The sequence below is a fragment of the Nyctibius grandis genome, chromosome Z (assembly GCF_013368605.1).
Source record: "Nyctibius grandis isolate bNycGra1 chromosome Z, bNycGra1.pri, whole genome shotgun sequence".
Taxonomy (NCBI): Eukaryota; Metazoa; Chordata; class Aves; order Nyctibiiformes; family Nyctibiidae; genus Nyctibius; species Nyctibius grandis.
In genome coordinates, this window is record NC_090695.1 from 16,706,878 (window position 1) to 16,728,993 (window position 22,116).

The 22,116-nt window shown below is 40.4% G+C and overlaps 2 protein-coding genes across 2 annotated transcripts in view; both read left to right on the forward strand.

Annotated features, from left to right (window-relative positions):
* Positions 1-6,370: 6,370 nt before the first annotated feature.
* ITGA1 (integrin subunit alpha 1) overlaps positions 6,371-22,116 on the forward strand; it is a 76,976-nt gene continuing 61,230 nt past the window's right edge. The window contains exon 1 of the mRNA XM_068422190.1: positions 6,371-6,571. Within this exon, the coding sequence (XP_068278291.1) occupies positions 6,544-6,571 (28 nt within the window). The 5' untranslated portion in view covers positions 6,371-6,543. The remainder of the gene's footprint in view (positions 6,572-22,116) is intronic.
* On the forward strand, positions 12,063-15,151 carry PELO (pelota mRNA surveillance and ribosome rescue factor). The gene is made up of 2 exons (XM_068422191.1): positions 12,063-13,179; positions 14,367-15,151. Exons 1-2 carry the CDS (start codon positions 12,454-12,456, stop codon positions 14,796-14,798), a joined length of 1,158 nt encoding a protein of 385 aa, XP_068278292.1. The 5' UTR covers positions 12,063-12,453; the 3' UTR covers positions 14,799-15,151.

Sequence of the window (22,116 nt, forward strand, 5' to 3'; positions counted from 1 at the left end):
ATCGAGTGGTTACCTCTGGCTCATCCTGCTTTGATGCCTCTGGTTGGCCATCACGACATGCCCTTTTTGTGGTTTTCATCTTCTGTACAGGGGCGGCTGATACCGGCACTGGTTGAGTCCCTAGGTTAGCTGCATCACCCATCACTGGGGGCTGAATAGCTGCAGCCCTTGTTGTCAAAGTCTGGGTAACTGCAGCAAGTGCTTCCTGGAGTTGAGTAATCGCAGTACCCAGTGCAGAGATCTGAATCAATCAATCAGTCAGGCTGGAAGAGACCTCTGGGATTATTGAGTCCAACCATTGCCCTGACACCACCATTTCAACTAGACCATGGCACTAAGTGCCATGTCCAGTCTTTTCTTAAACACATTCAGAGATGGTGGCTCCACCACCTCCTGGGCAGCCCGTTCCAATGTCTAATGACCCTTTCTGAGAAGAATAGCCTCTGGGGTAGCCAGGATGGCTGCTGTAGGGACTGGCAGGGTCTGAGTATCTCTGATTCCAGTTGTGGGTGCTGGGGCAGCTGCAGTGTCAGTCATAAGGGCTGGAACTGTTGTGGTGCCTGATGTAGGGGCCAGGGCTGCTGTGGGGCTCGTTACAGTGGTTGCAGCAGCTGTGCTGTATCCACCCATATACCAATATGTAAGCAAAAGCAAGAACTGAAAGACATTCAAAAGGCCTGACAATATGAGCATGGTGGTTGAAACATCCCAAGGGCATTCAAAATTCTCAAAAGCCATTGAGAACAGCTTCGAGGGAAAAGAGAGTACATGTCACACATTCCCATTCCATAGGAATCAGAAATGGACATAGTACCAAAATAATTTATAATACCATAAACCAATGCCAAACAACATAGCAGCATGATACCTCTAAGTCCATGCCCAGAAGTGATAAACTGCACAAAAGTGGTAACAAACAGCAGCAAAGCCACACATTCAATTAGCCACCACAAATGCAACTGTAAAACCAAACCCCAGAGAATTCTACTCAGTGACCCTGCTACTGACACCAACATAATGAACGCTCGTAACAAAAACACTCAAATCTGTGAAAACTTCAGCCCTCCAAGATTTTTAGATCAAAAGTCTACAGTTCTCTCAGGTGAGCTACTTACGTTGGGGACCAAATAAACTGTCTTCATTTAGCTCGTACCCAGGGCTAATCAATAACAGTTTTTCTCTCACTCAATGTCTCTTCCCCAACCAAGGAAGGAAATTGGGAAAAAGAGGGAAATTTGTGGGTTAAAATTAAACAGATTTAATAAAATAAAGGAACCAATATAAATGATACCATAAAACACACAAAAGTATACTCAGCTACAGTTGCAGCAGGTTCCAGGAATATCAATTATTAGCAATAAGAAAAATGGAGTCAATAAAAGTAAAAACAGTGCCACCTCTCCCTACCAAGCCCTCCCTTTTATAGTGAGCTTGATTGTTAATGATATAGAATACACCTGTGGGCCAGCCTGGGTCAGCTGTTCTGCATTTAAACAGCTAAGGGCCTTGATCACCATGGCTGGCCACAAACTGAAACAAAATCCCAATGAAACCAGGACAGTCTCCCTTCACAGCATGTTCTCAGCAAGTTATTCTTTTACATAGTTTCATAATTGAAATCTATCTGAGCAATAAATAATATTGGTTATGCAACATACCACAAGCAGCACGTTAAAAAAAAAGACACGTAATTGTTAAGAAGCTGTAATAGAAGTGTGGATGGAATGCAGAAAGCCCAAGGTAATAATAAGAATCAATTAATCCTCTGCCCCTAAATTCTGGCCTCATTCCAAATAATTTCATTTGTATAATGCAGTGAAGCTAACACACTGATGGACCAACATTAGCTGGGATGTTATATGTACCTTTAGTCAAAAACCTCATAAAGTTTAGCCCCTTAATTTTGTACAATAAAATAGGAATTTATATATTTCATCTCCCCGCACTTGATGTTACCAGTTCTATTCCCTTCAGCTCAATGCCGTAGCTCTGATGACTTCTGTGCTGCAGAAAAAGTGCTTCAGAACAAAAAAGGCTGAAATAGTCAGGCCAGAGAGATCAGTACCTCATTCAAGTCGAATAGATAAACCAGCCCGTGTTTTTTCTAGCCTTATTCGTAGCATACACTTTGAAGAATATATATTCATCTTAAAGTCTGGTAATATACTACAGAACTCAAAGATATATTGTTGACACAGTAAACAGATAAACAGCCAACTAAACAAGCAAGCAGAAAATCTCCTCCGTGTTACATGATAAAACAGTGAATCAGGGTTTAAATTATAAGAAGCTGACTCAAAGGAAATTGAAATAGCATAAAAAATGATGAAAAGAGTAGAGGTATCATCTGAAAGAATCTTAAAATCTATTCTAAGATAAAAATTCTTCTGCATGAGTATAAAGCAACATCATAAAATAGATTGGTGGAAGATTTAAAACAGTAATAACAGAATAACAGTATCATAGTAAATGATGCCATACAAACTCATCTCTTCCTAGTCTTCATGTATTTTTGTGATACAGCTAGTTTTGCTCTCTACAAATTCAGGATGAATATTGAAAAAAAATGCATCCAGAGAGAATGTGGAAAGAAAAGCAGCATGACTGAGGATGTTAGATACTTTAAATCTGTTAAGGAGGAGAATCAGATTATTTTGTTTTGGTAAGAATACAGACTGTATATTAATTTGGTTCACAACTACATACCAACTTCTTGGATAGTTGATATATAATCTGAAATGAAGACGACATAAAATATACTGTAGAGAACAAACTTAACACAGAACATAAAGGACATTTTCCATAACATTTCCCACCTACATTAATTAAACTAACACAAGCTGCAAAACAAAACCTTTATGAAGATCACATTGTACAGTAAAAAGGATTTTTGGCACATTTGTACCACTGGTTAATACACATGGAGCAGAAACATGGGCATTCTCCAAGAATATCAAGTATCAGCTAAAAGCTGAGCTGTAAAACATGAGAAGATTTATGCACAGAGTATTGCTGGAACCATACCAAATCCTGCAGGGCCTTAGTTCTGGTACTTGAAGAAGGAGCCCTTCAGTATCTCAGACATAATAAAAATAAGACTACAGCCCCACCAGTTCTGCCAAGTGAGTTCTAGCATGGTCCTAGAATCAGATGGGAAAAAATGGAGACTATGAAAATGAACAACAGAGTAATCAAGGTGAAAGACATCTTGGAGAGTGTGAATAAGCAAGTGTAAGAAAAAAAAGTAAATGTAAATTATCACTAATCTACAGTACAATGTAAACCATCAAAGATGATACTAAGTGCTTTCAATGATAAACCTTCACTTAGAAGCTATATGAACAAGCTCTGTAGTATAGAGCAGTGCATAATACAGTATAATAACAACAGTGAACATTGCAGAAACATGTTACGTCTCTCTTACAGTTATTGTTGTCATACTATTCCTTTAATGGAAGTAAGTTAAGCATGCTTCTGGCTATTTGAAGTCAAAGTCTTGCATTACTCATTGCTCTCTTGTGCTGCAGGTTAGAGATCTTTTTTACCTAACAATGAAAAATAAATTAAAATTGCTCATATCCTCTATAAGAATGGAAGAACAATTTCTATGGAAAATGAGTTCTATGTACTTTATAGTCACATTATTTAGAAGACTGCCTGCCTTTGAACCTATATGAAAAGCTTTGGTTCCTGTTCCTTCACCCCTCACCTTTGGGACAGAATGTATTTCCACTGTTTTTTGCAGGACTAACACCCTCTTGAAGGCAGAATAATTGGGTCTTCCTGATATTTTTAATTTTTGTTGTCTTTTCAAAGTCTAATCCTTTGAAGTCTTTAAATTAATCTTTAATCACAAACACTTCCATCAGATTCCATGAAACTACTAGTGTACTTATTCTATAATGTGTATTCTAAAATACCTCGCCGAAATTAAACTGGGAGGCAGAGTTCAAAATGACAAATCATGTTTAATTTACAGCATTAGAAAAAAATTCTTCCTCAGAATTCTGTGACACTTTAGAAAGGTATAAAAGAATGTGCAAAACAATTATATTCTATGAACTATTTTGACCTTTTTATTTAAATCATCACTATAGTTAATGATTTTCTATACTACTATGATCCACTGAAACTAATAATATTTGTTATGCAGATACTGAAATTACCGAACATCTTAACTACTTCTGGGCCTGAGCACACCTAATCTAAGGATTCCTGTTACATGTGTTCCTTGCCACTAACATATAAAGCTTTAAACTCCAAGAAGAGCATTTAGTGATGTTATGAATAGTTGCCTGAATGAATGCACCCAAAGCAACGACTGTGAAAAGATGCAGCAGTTATTCTACAAGCAATAGGAGTTTGCTTTTTTCTGAATTAGTTTGTCATTCCAAAATAAATAATGGTCTGCAAGTCTGTAATGTATTTTATTTTTTTGAATGTGTACAAATTAATAATAAATGCTAGCTCAGTCCAGCAGTTCGTCCTTTCTAATGTCTTCCTTTTGACATTGCTTGCCTGATACAAGAGGCATAAGACACCACCACAAAAAGAAATTAATAAATAATAATATCAAGAATAATTTGGAAGAATTTAGGAATAATCCTACATCAGGATTTTTTTTTTTATTCTCAAGAAGTCTTATTCTCCAACATGATCTACATTCCCCACATACATACCAATTATCACATATACTTCAAATAGGTTTGAACTGATTATTTTGCGAAAGTCCTTAGTTTCTTTGTTTCTTCCTCTGGCATAGTTAATTCTATCACAGAAAGAAATCCTTCACTATGATTTGAAAACAAGCTCAACTCCTCCATGTGCATTTAGTTGAAGTATAGTGACAGAAAGGGAATACAAAGATTTATTAAAAAAAAAATAAGAAAACCACAGCAAGTTATTGCCACCTTTGAAACTGTGGTAAAACTGGCAGTAGTAATACAACTCAAATCCCTTGCAAAAAATGAAATGACAGCTTTTTCCAAAATCTCAGTCTTCTTTTAGTTTGAATGCTATTTTAGTTTCCCTTAATTCTATGCATAAAACCTGCAACTGGAAAATTGTGTCTGTCTTTTAAACTGGTACCAACAGAGCCCAGATCCTCATTCAGCAAAAGTTACACATGTACTTAATTTTATCAACTTTGCATAGTCTTACTGTGGTAATTAAATATACTTTACAATGTGTAAGGGCAGGTATACACATAAAGTATTACTGAATGAGAACCTTTGCTTTTAAACCTAACTTTGAAATTGTGTACCGTTTTCTAAAATTTCCACAGGTCTACAAGTAAAGGTGCACCCAAAGAGTTCTCATAAAATTAAGACAGAAGTTGGAAGATGTATTTAACTATTATAGTGATGATTAACAGCTGTAGTTTATTAGCCCCAGAGGAACTTAGAAAAATTCCATTAACCTCCACTTATTCACCAAATTCTTTGCTCCAAATCAAAGAAAAAATGGGGAATTTTTCTAGTAGCACCAAGATCTCCAAATCCTTATAAAGTATATTGATTTCTCTTTTTCTTGCTTGAGGGACCATGGGTTCCCTTGTTTTATGAAAAACAAAATGATTTTTCACCAGGTCCAGTGTAAGAACTCATACACTGGTGAAGGGATGTCACTCCACCTGAGCATCACTCTGCTAAATGTAGTAAGTCCTGCAAGCTGCTCTTTTACCGAGCGTTTAATGAACCCTGAAAACCCCCACTCACAGGCCTGAATCTGGCTGATTATTACCTTTGCAATTTATTCAGTCATTTATTAGGGAAGCTATTCAGGGGGCAGGGAAGGAGGGGGTATGGATGCCATGCAAGTGTTCGGTACATGAGGGCAAAGGCAGTTGTCGCCTCTTTCCTCTACGCAAGCAAAACACAGGGAGACACAAAGACTTCGGAAAATCGTCCACTGTCTGAGGAGTTACTGCATCCCCCCCAGAGCCGCGGAGAACGAGGAGGGGGTGGCTGGCTTCCTCCTGCAGGCAAATGACCGGCCGCAGAATGCGTTTTTAAGGGGTGATGTAAGAGAAATTAAACTTGACCAGCCAAACACACCCCCTACCTCAACGATGTGTTTCTCCCGCTAAGAAGGGCGAGAGAGGTGGCCGTGGAGCACGGGGGGCTGGCCAGAGAGAAACAAATATTAATTAATTATGAGCGGGCAGATGTCCCTTTAAGGTCTGCTGTGCTCTCCGAGGGCTGCAGCCGGAGGCTCGCGGGGGGGAGATTTGGCTTTATTTGTACATCTTAGCGCTGGGCTAGGTTCACGGGGAGGTTTCCAAAGCTCAGAGGTCTTTGGGGGGGTGGGTGGGAGGAAAGTTGTGTGTGGGGGGAGGAAGATAAATTCTTCTTGATGCGGAGACACAACGTAAAGACTGAATAACAAACAGGAAATGCCTAACTCGGCTGCGGGGCGGACGGGCGGCGCAGAGCGCTGAGCTCCACTCGCAGCGCAGCACCGCGGTCGTGCCGGCGGCAGGACCGCTCCCGCCACCCCTGACCCAGCCCGGGCTCCTGGCCCCAGGCTAGCAGAAGCCCAGGCATGGCTGCCTCCTACTGGATGCTGACAGGTGAGGAAAGCCCCCTTTTTGTCTCACTTTGAAGACCCAGGTCCCGAAGGCAGCTCTGCTCCCTGCGGGAGCGGGGTGCAGCTGTTGGGGGCTGGCCCCGAGGGACGGCGTCCCCCCGCCCCGATCCCTCCACCTGCCCCTGCCCCACGAGTGCCCTGCCCAGAGCTGCCCTCCAGCTGCAGCCCGTGAGGGACTTCGGTTTGCTTCTCTCTGGGAACTTTAATCCCTAAACCAGTCTTAGAAGTCGGGGGCGTTGGGGGAAGGCTGCTGGATGAGGATGAATGGGTGAGAAGAAATACTATGACTGAATCTGGCTTGGCAAAAGAGGCTCACCTGGCAACTTTTTAAAATTAGGGCAGTTTTTGTGTTTCCCTCCGTTTTGCTTTCAGATGTTCTGAGTGGTAAAAGGGGAAGTGAGGAAGCAGTTAACTGCACCCAACTAACTTCAGAAAGATTAGTTCAGCCGGAGATGGAATATGTAATATTTCATTTTAGGGTTTCATTCATTGTTAGGGACTTACTTGCTTTTTTAGTAAAACAAATACAGCAAGTAACAATCCCCCTAGCTAGTTAATCTGTAGTAACGTTTTGGATCTGAAATTGGGGGAATCCAAGAAGTGGGAAAGAGGCTAAGGCAATGCTGGGACATGTGCTTGCAAACTTTGACACTGAGCTCCCCAGCAGCTCTTGCGCTGGCAACTAGCACGCAGTGAACGTGAGGCACTACACAGCAAGAAATGGATTTCATAAGGATGGTCAAAACGCAGGCAGCAGCAAGTGGGGAAAAGGCAAGACCAGGGTTTTTCCCTCTTCACTTTGTGCTTATTGTGCAAGGAAGACCAGATAAAGGAAAATGTGAAAATCCAAATGTAGTACTTCGGTGTGACATATTTAGGCCTTGTTCATAGATGTCTTTATTACTTTTATTACACACTGACATTCTGCAAAATATGGTTTTGTTTGTGTTTCTTCACAGAAGGGCGCTTAGGGAAGTGGCAAAAATTTAGTGTGCCACAACTTCCCTTCAGAGTTGCAAAGTTGCCACTGGTACCGCTGACAGACAATTCACCAGTAATGACAAAAAGGTTTATTGTCAGATAGGAAAACATCTCAAGGGTGGGTCCCATCAAGATCTGTCAGGGGCTTACTAGTTTTTGTTGCTTTTTTTCTTTTTCTAAAAAGTGGGTGTGAAATAGAGTATAGTTAGAAAGAAGAGGCATTACAGATACCAAGAATGGGATGCAAACTGTCTCAGATAAATAAGAGAAGTAGTTCTACATAAGCAAGTCAAAGTGTCCTAAAAATAGGGACAAGGAGTTTCAGTAATACAGTAAAATTAAAAGAAAAATGCAAATTAATTACATGCTGCTCTTTCTTTAAAAAAGGCAAATAATCTGGCGTGCACTAGCAGACAAAAACAACCTAGAATAAAGGAGGTGCATAGAGGTGTATGTTTGTGTATTTATACAGTTTTTTTCTTTTAATTCAACTCGGTATTGGTGAAGCCTCTGAGAATCTTGAGTACAGGAAGTCTGACAGAGGCAGACAAACAGGCAGAAGTGCACAGAGAAGTGACAAGCCTGATAAGGGCTGAGGAAAATGATCTATGAAGAAAGACTGAATGAGTTAGGCTTGTTTATCTGGAAGACAGAAAACTAAGGACAAAGTGTTGAGCATTTCAAATATATCTTTTTACCAAAGTATTATTAGTGAGAATATTCCTCCAAATGTAAATGTTTTCTTTGTTTTGTGAGAGCACTCAGTCATGACTTTCTGTATCACATATGTTGGTTTATAAAGAGATTGATGAATAGCTGATTCTCCATGTCCAACAAAGGACAAGTGAAAATCAATGTAACTCGCTGTGCAAAAAACTTAGGGAATATTCAGAAGAACTTTCTTGCTCTTCAGGTAATCAATTGCTAGAACAGGCTACCAAAAAAGCCCACCCCTGTATAATCACTGAAAGTTTTGATGAAGTTGGGAGGGATCGGTGGCAGTCTCCACCTGGCCTCAGTGTAAGTGGTTTGACTAGGGATCTGCTGAAGTTTTCTCCAGTGCTTCATTTCAACAGAAGAGGAAGGAAGAAATCAATTCAAAGGGTTCCACCACTTTTTAATGCTTCTTCACTTAGTTTTATACATAGCCTTTTCCCTCCTGGAATTCTCTCTTCATTGGTGATGATCACGTTGTTGGTACTGATTGAGTACTCATCTTTACAACAGGAAAGACCAGTAATCATAAAGACAGAATGCTATGCAGAAAATTAAGTGGTCTCTGTCCAGAGCTTGCAAAGGCAGGACAGACACAGGATACAGGGAAAGCATGAAAAAACACATTTTCCCATTTCCCTCTCCGTCTTTATCTTTTATCTTCCTTTGCTCTTGCAACAATAACATCCAACATTTCTCAGGAGATTTCCCCCTATATTTGAGATTCTTTCCCACTAGTTTTTCTTATTCAGGACTTGAGTGTGTTTGCATGAATTCTAGCTAAAATGACTATAATATCAGGGAGAGAGGGTTTCCTAGGAACATGACCTCTCCTGAAATCTGTACGCAATTCATCTTCATAAAGCAGCCAATCAAGACTTGAAGATGTAGGGCAGTATGTCTCAAATGTTTTCAAAATAATAATCTTACAAAAACAGCATGGCTCCAAAATCCCTATGAATATATGCTGTCACCATTTTTATCTTGTCTTCTACTGTGCTTAAGAAAGTCTGAAAATGGATCCCAAATTGCTGCAATTGTTAGTACCTATAAAATTGTTTTTAAAAAGTGATAAATGGCAAGAACTGTCAGGTTCTACACTTAGTCATAACCTTTTACCAAGACTGGAACACACCATATGATTTTGAACTTTTATGTTAAAACTGTATGTAGAGTTAAAAGTATCCACTTGTTTTGGCTCTACTGGAGTCACATTCATCTCTCTCCCTGACATTAGCAAAATTAGTATGAACTTACAAACTTACAGTTACATGGTTCTTAAATTTTTAGAAATGTTGTTTTTCTTCTACTGCTCATTCTTTGACATATTCAAAAAAATAACAATACCCAGTACTTACTTCTTAACAGAGTAGGCAAACCATTATCACTAGTAAATGTTTTCCTTTGTAAGCTGACAATGGTCTTGCTAATTGTGGACACATCATTGAAGTTTAGAGTTGCCACTAAATACTTGTGGATCACTGTTCATAATTGTATAAAATCTCATGATTTTTTGTTCGAGAAAGGACTTCAGTGCATCTCAAAATGTCTCTTTCTACAACAACAGTCAATGTAGTATGTTGAGTGGCAACTTTGTTTCAAGGTGGTTGTTTGGTTTGGGTTGGGTTTTTTTTGTTTGTGGTTTGGTTTTTTTTTTTTTTAATGTAGCAAGTCACCTGCTTGCATGAACTGAATGTTTATTATCTACTGGATGCCAACTTGCAACGTTTATCTAAAATATATGGCATCTCCAGGGATGTGAGGCTGCTTGTAAAAATTAGACTGGAACCAACAAGCAGAAAAAAAGTTCGTAAATACACAGCAGCAAAAGAATAAAAAATAAAATAAATATTAACATGGAAGGTAAATATGCACTACAGCTGAATTTTCTTGAGAGAATAGCATGAGGTTAACCCTTGGAATTCTATAATCGCAAAGAACGTAGAGATGAAATTCACCATAAATTCACTATGCAGCATTTACATAGATAAGTGAAAGGAACTCCTAAAGAAAAGCTGAATGCACACTCTTCTGCCTAAGCCACAAAACATTAATAGAAAATTACGAGTATGGTCAAGCCCAGATTAAACAAGCAGTTATTTATATGTGTGCTTATGTTATATTCCCTTGGGTGGTCCAGCTTCCTTCTGTGAAACTATTCATGCTAAGAGAGTTAAGCATGTGTACTCACAGGAAGAGAGTCTGAGGTCTCATAAATAAATCCTATTATGTAATATCTGATAAAGTTGTTTTTACATCAATATCAAGCTTAGAAACAAGGAACGCACATTACTGGGCCAGATCTGAGTTCAGTGTCCTGTCACAACAACTGACTAATGTTAGATACTTGAGAGAAATTGATATGTACACTGTAATGGGAGATATGGGATGATTTTTGCTCACAGTAGCCTTGTGTCTCATTAAATCCCTGACTCCAAAGCCTTTCCAAGTCAGCAAATTCCATAATCCACAGTGTTTTGTTTTTTAAAAAAAAAAACAAAAACAAAACAACCAACTAAAAGGAACCAGAAACTTCCTTTTAACAATTCTAAATTTGCCACTTTCTCATCTCTAAGAGGATGTCCTCTTGCTTTTTTGTTATCATACTGAGTGTGTAGACATTCCAGACTTACTGTATCTGTTCCAGTTGCCCTGATGCACTTATCATGGCACATTAGTTGTCCACTTTCTCAAATTTTTTTTGTTCTTTTGAATCATTCTTCATACAAGCATTTTTTCTGTTCTCCATTCTATTAATTTTCTTTTTCTCATTCTTCCTGAATTGGCAACATTTATTCTGAAATGGAGTTTTCAGCGCCATAAACCATTTCAAAATAAGCTGCAGTACTTGCGTAATGACATTATCTTTTTAATATATTATTTCTGGCCTGTTAAATTTGTCTAGGCTGCAAATTGAGCTGTCTAGTTATTGTTCAGGTCCCCTTTCTGTGCAAGTATAATTGAACTAACCTGTGGGTTAATTAAAAGGGTTTTGCAAGGCGTATTACATTTGTCAACATCTCGCTTCATTTGAAACGTGCTTATTGGCCTCCGAAGCTTCTCAGAACTGTCTCGTTCAGAGTAACGAGCAGATTCAGGAAGCAGGTCAAGTTTCAGTATAGGCTGAAGTGTAACTTGCAAGTTTAACCAAAAACTTTTTAAGTGAAGATCAGTTTAAGAGCAATGTCAAAGTAATAGTTCAGGTTCTTGTGTTGCCTGCGCCTGGTTTTCATTTCGCTGTGTCGCGGGGGCTGGCTCGCCGCCTCGTTCAGGCACCAGCAGCGCTGAGGTGGTGCTGCCTCTCTCCCCGACTATGAGGTGCCGCGGCATCCTCTTGCCACACCCAGAAAACTGGCTAGTTGGCCATGCCGTTCTCATCTCTTTCTCGAACTGTAACCGTAACCTTCCACAACTACTTAGTTTGGGGTTTTTTTTTTCTCTTCTCAAACGTGAGGGACTGTGTGAGAAGCCTTTGCTAAGTTTGAATCGTCTCTGTAAAGAGCCAGAGCGGAAGGGCTAGCGCGGGCTCCGACGCCCTCCCCCCTCACTCACGGAGAGGTTGTAGCGGGGGGACACACCAATGTACAGTCCCCTCCCGCCTCACGGCACACAGGAGCGTCGCGACTGCCGCCTATTCCCCCCCGGAAGGTTTCCCTCCGCAGACGCCCACCCTGGGCGGCCCTGGCTTGCGGAGGCGGCAGCACACCCCCACTGCCCCTCAGCATACAGCGCCCGCCCCTCGGCGCCGCTTCCGTGCGTAGCACACCGCCCCCCCCGCGCATGCGCCGGGCGTTGGTGCAGAGGCGGCGGGGAGGAAGTGAGCGCGCGCATGCGTGTCTGGCGCAAAGGAGAAAAGGCAGGGGGAGGTGCGCGTCCGGCCGGCGCATCTGAGGGCGGGCTGTGCGCATGCGCCGTAGGGCGGCCGGGTGCTACGCGTGCGTGAGGAGGCGGTGGTGAGTGCTCGCGGGAGTCGCCTCGGCGCGCCGGAGGGCTCAGCCCAGGCCTCGCCGCGGGCCCGGGGCAGCCGGTGTGCGGGAAAGGCCATTGATCGCGGCCCAGAGGAGGCCGGCCGCCGGCCGGGAACGCGCGGGGCCCGCCGCCTCCCGGAACAGGCCTTCTGGCCTCCGCTGCCGCCGGGGGGAAGCCGGGGCGGCACAAGGAACCGCCAGGATGAAGCTGGTGAGGAAGGACCTGGAGAAGGATAATGCGGGGCAGGTGACGCTGATCCCCGAGGAGCCCGAGGACATGTGGCACACCTACAACCTGCTGCAGGTGGGTGACAGCCTGCGGGCCTCCACCATCCGGAAGGTGCAGACCGAGTCGGCTACGGGCAGCGTGGGCAGCAACCGCATCCGCACCACCCTCACCCTTTGCGTGGAGGCCATCGACTTTGACTCCCAGGCCTGCCAGCTGCGGGTCAAGGGCACTAACATCCAAGAGAACGAGTATGTCAAGATGGGGGCCTACCACACCATCGAGCTGGAGCCGAACCGGCAGTTCACGTTGGCGAAGAAGCAGTGGGACAGCGTGGTGCTGGAGCGCATTGAGCAGGCCTGCGACCCGGCTTGGAGCGCTGATGTGGCAGCTGTGGTCATGCAGGAAGGGTTGGCTCACGTCTGCTTGGTTACTCCAAGCATGACGCTTACCCGTGCCAAGGTGGAGGTGAACATCCCCCGCAAGCGGAAAGGGAATTGCAGTCAGCACGACCGGGCCCTGGAGAGGTTTTACGAGCAGGTGGTGCAAGCCATCCAGCGGCATATCAACTTTGAGGTGGTGAAGTGTGTACTGGTGGCTAGCCCAGGCTTCGTACGGGAGCAGTTTTGTGACTACATGTTCCAGCAGGCAGTCAAGACTGACAACAAGCTTCTGCTGGAGAACAAGTCCAAGTTCCTACAGGTAAGGAGCAAAACAGTCTCCAGAGTGGGTAAAAAGAGGTTTAAGAGCTATCTCTGATAATAGAAGATAATTACAAGGATAATGGGAAATAATTCACTTACTAGAGAAAATAAATTCCTGTCTGAGCATCATAAGGAAATTATACTCATGCCTCCCAAACTATAAGGTAGTTTTGCAAGATACAGGGATGGTTCTTTCTTAGAATACCTTAATGTGGAGTAGAGAAAGTATTAAATATTTCAAACTCCTTATAAGGGCATATTTAATCTTCAATTAAGAGTGAAGTACAAATTGAAAAATAGTTTAGTGTTAAATCTGTCATACTGTATAGTATGCATGTTTAATAACAGCTTTCTCAAGCTTTTTAAAGAAAAAAGTACCTGGATGTGGCAGAGGTTAGTTAATTGTGGTGTTAGTTTTGTGCTACATAGTTAAAGGTTATGCAGAGCATAGCATTTTTTGCTGTTCATTAGTCATCTCATTGACTGAGTGGGTGGGGTTTTTTTGCCTTTCACTGAAATAGGCAAACTCAGAGCCTAAAGTAAGGTTTCCTTTTCATAAGGATACTTGTATGATTTTTTAATTGGAGGAGGCCTGTAATCTCTGCTTGCAAAAGGCAGGGAGATGAGGGTGGGTGGCAGGCTGCAGACCCTGTCCCAATGCGTAACGGTCACAACGTTTAGGAGGCAAATTGCACCGAGAAGCCTCCTTTTGCATTTGTAGCAAAGTGATAATAGTAAGTGTGAAAAGTGTTAATATACTTCACAGCTTTGCAAGCATAGTAGGTGTGCAGTTGTGCGAGAGGATGCACTATGTGTCTGCAGTCTTAAGAGGTCTTCCTCTTGAATGCTTTAAAAGAAAGAGGTTTAAGTCTTAGTTTCTTAGTTTCAAGTGGCCCTACTTTGGGGACTGTCTGCGACAGCTTGCGTATTTAACCCCGTCTTTGAGTAAGAGAAACAGCTTTCTTGCACTTATTAAAATATAGTTAAGGGATTTGGTCTAGGCTTTGGGTTGCAGGAGAGATCCTTTAAGAAAAGAATAGAAAGAGATAACTTCCTTGAATAATTATCAAGATAAATATTAGATATAGTGGAAGCTGTTTGTGATTGGCTAATCAAGAAAATGGTCCTCTTTATTTAAAAAAAAGAAAAAAAAAAAAAACAAACCTTTGACTTTTTTTACCCTAGGTCCACTCTTCCTCGGGACATAAATACGCATTGAAGGAAGCCCTCTGCGACCCAGCTGTAACCAGCCGTCTCTCTGACACTAAGGCAGCTGGTGAGGTCAAAGCCTTAGATGACTTCTATAAAATGCTTCAGCATGAGCCTGACCGGGCTTTTTATGGCCTAAAGCATGTGGAGAAGGCCAGTGAAGCCATGGCCATTGATACCTTGCTGATTAGTGATGAGCTTTTCCGGCACCAGGATGTGGCTACACGTGCCCGATATGTTAAATTGGTAGATAGCGTACGGGAGAACATGGGCACGGTACGCATTTTCTCCAGCCTTCATGTGTCTGGAGAGCAGCTTGGCCAGCTGACAGGGGTGGCAGCCATCCTGCGCTTTCCTGTTGCTGAGCTTTCTGACCAGGAAGAAGACTCTAGCTCTGAGGAGGATTGATAACAGTGACTTCATTCCACAGTTTCTTTTCCAAGTCATGTTGAAATGACATTAAAGGCCCTCCCTTCCGAAATACGGTGTGCAGATGTGCCATGATGTGTAATTTAAGTTTTCTGTAATATTTCTTACAGTGTATAGCTCTGCTCAGCACACTAATGGATATCTGTTCTATGATAATGATTATTCGTATACTGTGCATTGGAGCTGACTGTTTTTGCAATTTACACCCTGGACCTCCTGCAGTACAAGAAACTAATTTGACTCCTCAAAGCTGCTCATCTGCATGTTAAGGCAGAGTGGTAGCTTACTGTTTTGGAATGTTTATGAAAAGATAATAAAGAGGGAGAAAACTATGTCAGACTGTCTATTTGTGTTTAAATGCTTGAAAACAGGATTGCAAAACAAATGTAAACTTCATGTAAGACCTGTCAAAACTGTGCTTGATCTTAGGAACTCACCATTCTTTCTAAGATGCGGCAGAGGAGTGGGATTAACATCATGTGTTAGGGTTTTTTTTGGTGTTATGAGTCTAACCACTTACATATTTCTGTGAAACACTTGAAGCAATCTTTCAGAAGCCAGACCCTTTAAATTAACCATTTCCTCCTTAATACGATAGTAGATGCAAGATAAATTGTGAAGCTCAGTGCACCCATTTCAGTGATCTTTCTGAATGCTATTATCTTGGGAGACTGTCCTAAGAATAACAAGGTATGATGTATCTTGGCATTGACTGCGTTCCGATAAATTGGCATTGGGATTATTTAGCACACAGTTCTGAGAAAGTATATGAAAAGGCTTACAAAATCAGGACCCTAGTTTCCCTGAGGATTCTTTTGACAACAGATAGTTTAAGTTCATAATCTGGTATTTGTCTGTTTGTGTACCTCTGTAAAAACATAAATAAGCTGTGATACAGAAGTAAGGATTACAAATTTATAAATTGAACTTCAGTTTAAGATAATGACAACTGTAAAAATCAAAATTGCTTTTCCAATTATGCAATCTGCTCAAAGTATTGAGAGGCACTATGAGTTTTCTTTCTTCACTGGACAATAGATCTTGGGCTGGGGAAGCAGAAATTGCTTTCAGATTCTGACATATCTGCAAGAGGATCGTTCAGTTTAAACCAGTGTTTGATGGTGTAGGTTGTGTTTTAAAAAAGGTATCCTTTTTCAAATGTGGTGGAAAAGGGGGAACAGGAGAGACTTGCCAAAAATAAATTTCATTTAAGAAAACTGTGGAAGACTTCTGGCGTACGGAAAGGGACATAACAATGGAAGATTAAAAATAAAAACGCCAAAACTTTTAGTGGGAGTAGAATAACTTTAGAAAAATCATTTTAATGGTACTGCCATATGTTGATGTGTGCCAGTTCTGTGGATTTGATATTATCTATTGCTAGCTGAAATATCAGCCGAAACATCAGCCTAAACTCCTTGATAGAGAAGTACTTTTGGGTTAAAAGCCATTTCCCCTTTTCCCATCATCCACACAGTCTAAGGAATGCATGAACGGAACTTATTTTAGAGCTGTACTTTATTAACACTTTGATTCTTCTCTCACTGAAGACATGCAAGCCCATTAAGGCAGTTGTTAAGAGTCAGCTTGCACAGATAAACTATGTTATTTGAGCTTTACGGTTTTGTCTTTAAAGGTGTTGAGTGCCACAAGTCATAGAATGCTCAGGTAGGCTTCCTTCAGCAGTTAGGACTGGTTAAATTAAAATTTCTTTTTTTTCTTTTAAAAATCTGCCTAAGTCGATTATATACTTTGTCACCTAGAAAGCACCTTGATCCCTGCTATATACAGAGTTAAATGTAAAGAACATATGAAAGAGGTAAAAGAATCTGACCTTCAATAAATATTACTTATATACAGCAAATTACAGCTTTAAACAGACTCATAATGTCCAACCAAAATCATTAATTTCTTTAAGCTGATATATTAGTATTTCCCTTCTTATTCTCAGCAAACTGAGAGACCAATCAAACTATTCCTTGATTGTGGAATGGTTTGCTATTTTATTACACCAGATTTATTCCAGTTACTGTTTTAAACAAGAAATTATGAAGAGTTCTTGCTGTGTACTATAAGAAGATTACAATGACAATTCTGCAGTTCTCTCTTTTGTGCCTGTGGTGGTGTATCACCAAGGAAAAGCAGCAGCCATTTTGCTGCTTATTTGTTTTTTTAAAGATACAACAGCAAGCATCTGGTAAGAAAATATGTTCACAGTAATTCTTTGAATTATTTACGCTTAGAATTAACATTCTGCACTGACTTTACAATTTATGAGTATTTTTATAGCTATTGCTAAAAGTCTCTGCATTAAGCTATTGCATTAAGTCCCTGAAAGAAATACACATCTAGTTGCCCAGAATATGGAAGGGTGGGATTTTTTTTTTGTGAGCATTTTTGTAATAAAATAAATATACAATCACTATATAGACAACTGCATCTTATTTCAGGAAACAGCTTAAGGGCTTGGTATTGAAAGCAGGCTGTGTTCAGTAGTTGCAGATGCTTGACCTGGCAAAGTTCCAGGATTGCTAGTGTCTTTTACATTTAAAGGAATTTTGAATGGTTGAAAAGTCCATATTGACAAAGATGCTTGTTTAACACAGACCTTAATGTCCATACGTAGGTGACACTTATGCAGAAGATGCATGTTATCTGCAGATCAAATGAGTAAGTGCTACAGCCATGGGAAAATACTTTTTGTGTCTTTTCTTTGGAACTAAACATAAGTGAACTGAAAGCTGTCTGCAATATGAAAATTGTTCTCTTCCACCATGAAGTATTTAGTAATTTCAAACAGTGTCTCAGTTTAGTTTCTGATTATGGTCTGACATCATTCTTTGAATTAGTAGCATGGTTTATATTCCAATTTTTCAGTTTTCAAAATAAACGAATACACATTGTAGGACTTTTTAGTGTTTAGTACGTTTGGTAGGAAGAAAGCTTTAAAAAGTATCATGAAATTAGCTTGATCCTGAACCCTACTGTGCTCTTAGCTTCAAAGATTCAAATAAATTCATTAATTTAGGTCATAAAGCCTCTCTTGCAAACTTAAACTTTGGAACAGGCCCCAGTTTGTTAGCTTTGTCACCTTTGGCATTTAAATCCAGTTGTTATTATATCATTTTATTGTGGTTGTGTACCAAATAAAGTTTGGTGTAAAACATGAGGTCAACACCAGCAGGAGTCCAAAATAATCCTACTAGTTATAAAGCAAAATAAAAGGTAAATCTTTCAGTAAAGTTGTAAAGATTTAACAGTATTTGACTTAGGGAATTCCTTATCTCCCTCCTCCTGTCTTCACCATTGTACACTATATGAGTAAAATACTGGTAATAAATGATCTTTTGACCACTCCCTGACCACCAGTGTAATAAGAGCCCATAGCTCTTCAGTTTCATTTGTGTTGTAACTAGCATGATGTTTTTAAAGCCATGTAAGTGTCTAGAAGTAATTTCCATTTGCTACTGATTTCTCAAACATTTAAGTAGCCCTGAATATTAAAACTATCTTACTTACCCTTTGAAAATTTCTTAGTTTAACTTCTGAGCTACTGACATTGGTTTGCCTTTTTCTGTGAAGGTATATTACAGCTGCCTTCTCAGTTGACTGCTTTATAGCTTGAACCTTTCTAATTTCTTTCTGAAAGCTGCATTATCCATCCAGAAAATGTGCTGTTTCATAAAGGCAAAGTGGAGATAAAAGGTGTAATCATGTGCATGTGATCTCCTTTAGTCACCCAGTCCATTCACTTTTCTCTCAGATTTTCATATCTGTTTTTAAAGAAAACAAGCCTGTTTCATGAAGGAATAGATGTCTAGTTTTGCAGGAAAAAACATGTTCTCAGAACATTTATGCTGCTGTTTTATCTGAATCCACATTTGTGCTGTGTATTCTAGTTCTTCTACGAAAGATCTAAGAAAGCAGTTTTTAAAATGTGAAACTGCAATTAGAAGGTCTGCAATTAGGAACCCTTGTTTATAACTCAAAATTGGAATTCCTGCAAAACACATAATAACAAAAAAATGAAGGAATTACTTCAGAAAACTACTTATCTTTGTACTTTTTAGATACAGCAAAACTTCAGACATGATTTTTTTTTTCTTGCTCCTGGATATACTAGTTGCTTTTATCAGTTCCCTTTGCTTTTTTTAAGATAAAGTTAAAATGTTTATTTTGGAATGAAGTTCTTAAAATGTAGAGCTAGGTGCAGCTGAGGTGGTTCGAGTTGATGGTTATTGAACAAAAATGTTTCTTCCTCAAGCTGTGCTAATGAGGGGAATGATACAGCTGTGGGGGTCATTCCATTCTCAGTTCTTGTTAAATATACACATACAACTTGTTACAAAGTGAATGATAAAGGTTTTGATGCTGTTAGGATTTCTCAGTTTTGGTTTGATTTAACAGATGGTGGGAACGCAAGAGAGACCTGGCGTTGCAGTAGATTATTTTGCAGTGTTTCTCCTATAATGGCCACAACTTGCTTTTAGAGACTGTTGTATTCAGATTTCATATAGGAAAATAGTATTTTGCAAACTCATTCTGCTAATTTAGAGTTAGGAAAATGCCTAACTATTTGGGTCTTGTGATTCTTGTTATAATTCTTAATTCAGGCTCTGACATGGGCTGAGCCTGGGCTTTTTCAGCAGTGGCAAGAGTAAACATGGGCTGTGGAGCTTCTTGTGCGACAGTTGCCCAAAGAATCGCTTAATAAGCGTAATGTTTAGTCCTGCCACATTTTTCATGCTTGACTCAAGTAGGGCATTGACTTTGAGGATAACTGCTTGCATAATACAGAATATAAAAGAAAGAAATGTCTCCTGTCTAACAACCAAACTGTAGTGCATATTCTCTGTAAACTTCTGAACTTAACTGTTTCAGAAATGCAGTATAGCTTTTATGTGAAAAAATTCTCTCCTAAGGTGTCTTAGCCTAAAATAGAGTGTGAGGAAAAGGCCTCTGAAATCAGGCTTGTTTATTCTGTTGTCTGAAAATAATTCTTCCTCTTGTCCCACTTGAGGGCTGTACAAGAAACAGAGCGGGGGCTGATATCAGAGCAGCACTGGCTTCCAAGTCAGCGTCTTCTGGGAAATGCAACATGAAGCAGCAGCTTTCAAGCCCTGCCAGCCCTGTTTTTGGGAAATGCTACGTTCACAGCTAATGTAATTACTGCCTCTTTAATAATTACTTAGAAGTCAAATTAGAGGTGATCATGAATCCTCTGACAAAATAGCTGTTCCATTAGAGAATCTTAATGAGTTGAAGCCAGTCCTCCTTTTTAGGAATGTACATACCAGACTTGATGGCAAGTTTTTTCCTCTGGTCCGAAATGGAATTTCTAATCAAAGCCAAGCCTAGAATAGCGAAGAAAGAGTCTAGGGGCTTAAGGAGTCATATGGGACAGAAGATGCGAAGCTTAAGACCCTTTTCTGTTTCATTGTTAACACTAGGCTAAAGATGCTCCCTCTTCTGTCAGTGTCTTTGATAAGTACAGTTTCTTCCTAATATTTTTATATTTTGGCCAAGATAGCTAAACCACAGCTGAGTCAAGTATGATACCTCTTGGGATGTGGGAGACAATTTTCAGATTTCTCATTTGAATGGGACAGGAAAGTGATTGAAAGCTGGGACTGTTCCTACCTAACACACTCCAGCTGTATTCTTCGTGTTTCAGAAAAAAAGCCCTGAGCAGGGTTCTGTCTTTCAAAAAGATTTTGGACCTGGTGGCAGCCAAGGAGATCTACTTTTGAAGACAGATGATTTCCCATGCAACCTTAATAAAAACCCTTAGACAGTTACTTTATTTAGAACAAATGTGTTTAGCTGATTTTTTACTGGAAGGACTTCAGAACAAAGATGTAAATCACCAAATGTCTGTAAAGACTGTGTGTGTGTATAAAGATGCAGGATCCTCAAAGAAAGTGGTATCTTCATGTAAAAAAAAGCTAACGACTCAGCCTGTAGTTGCTTTGGTAGCTGAAAGAATGACTCAAGGCACAGGCTTGATAGTTATCTTCAGGCCTCAAGGTTTGTTTATGGTAGGAGGAACTCGGCAGCAAGTGCTACATTTAGGATGTCTGACGGTTGTTGAATGCTCATGAACGTCTCCTTCAACGGTCTCTGAAACTCTGAAAGCTGCAGCAGGTTTTGCTGAAGAGAGCTGCCTTTTCTTTGACCTGCAGCATCCAGCCTGGTGACTTCAAGTGTTTAATACTGGTATGGGTATTTTAGTTTAGGTGTGCGAGAAATTAATTAATTGCATTTGTTTATCTTAGCAGAATAGGTGCCATAAAACCACTTCCACTCCCTTTGGTAAAGAGAACTGTTTTATCCCATATAATTTATTCCTCTCCTGAGTGGAAATTGCTGTTCTGAGATAGGGTGTGTAAGAGAAGCTGAAATGGACTTTCTTCAGGCATGGTGCTGGGAGAACATCAGCTGTTTGCTTGGGGCAGCGGCTGCCCTCGCTGCAAGGCTGTACCTAGGAGCTGCTGGGACAGTGGTGGTGAGAGGCAGAAAAGGAGCAGCTGCCTCATGAGGGAGTTTTTCCAAGTTCCAGAGCTGTGAAGAAAGATGAAAAGCTATGGTTCAACGGAAAACATGAGATGCTGTGTTGGGCATGCGACTTCTTTATGCAAAGAGAGCTGCAGTGGATGTTTGAAATATCTGTACTCAGTTCTAACAGTGCATGCTCAGTTGAGGGTAAGATGCCAGCTGATGTGATTAAGCTTGTGTCTGAGGGAGAGGAGCCTTGAGCCTGAGGCTGAGACTTGAAATTGAGATAGAGACTTTGCTAATTCTGTCATTATGGAGTACCTGATTTCTGACGTGCCTGCTGCACAAGTGTCACACGTGGAGTCATTGCTGTATCTGAGGCTTGTGAAAGACTGTCTTTGTTTTCCTTTCAAAGCTGCCCTCTTTTTTAAAAGTAGTTCGTAGTGCTTTGTGAAACAAACACCTCGATGTGTTGTGTTGGCAATCGGCATAATAAGCAAAGGAAAAATTTCTAGTCAGATGTCAAAAAAAAAAAAACCACCAGCAGAAGCTGATTGAAATAAACCTTCTGGAGTTTTTGCGGGGGTGCTTAGTGAGAAGAAACAGTAAGAGAAAGACAGAAAAAGTAATGTTAAAAGGTTTTTTGAGTTTTTTTAACACTGTTTCAGGTTGTCCAGCTAAAGCGTTGTTTTTTAAGATAACCTGACTAGTAAGTCAAGTCAGTCAATGGCAAGTTTTTAGACTTTTTCTCTTGAAAGCCTCAGAAATCAGTTATTAAAACTATTAATACACAGTCAAGCAC

Coding starts and splice junctions, on each gene's coding strand:
- PELO (XM_068422191.1), top strand. CDS start 12,454: ATGAAGCTGGTGAGGAAGGACCTGGAGAAGGATAATGCGGGGCAGGTG. Junction 13,180..14,366: donor ACAAGTCCAAGTTCCTACAG/GTAAGGAGCAAA, acceptor TTTTTACCCTAG/GTCCACTCTTCCTCGGGACA.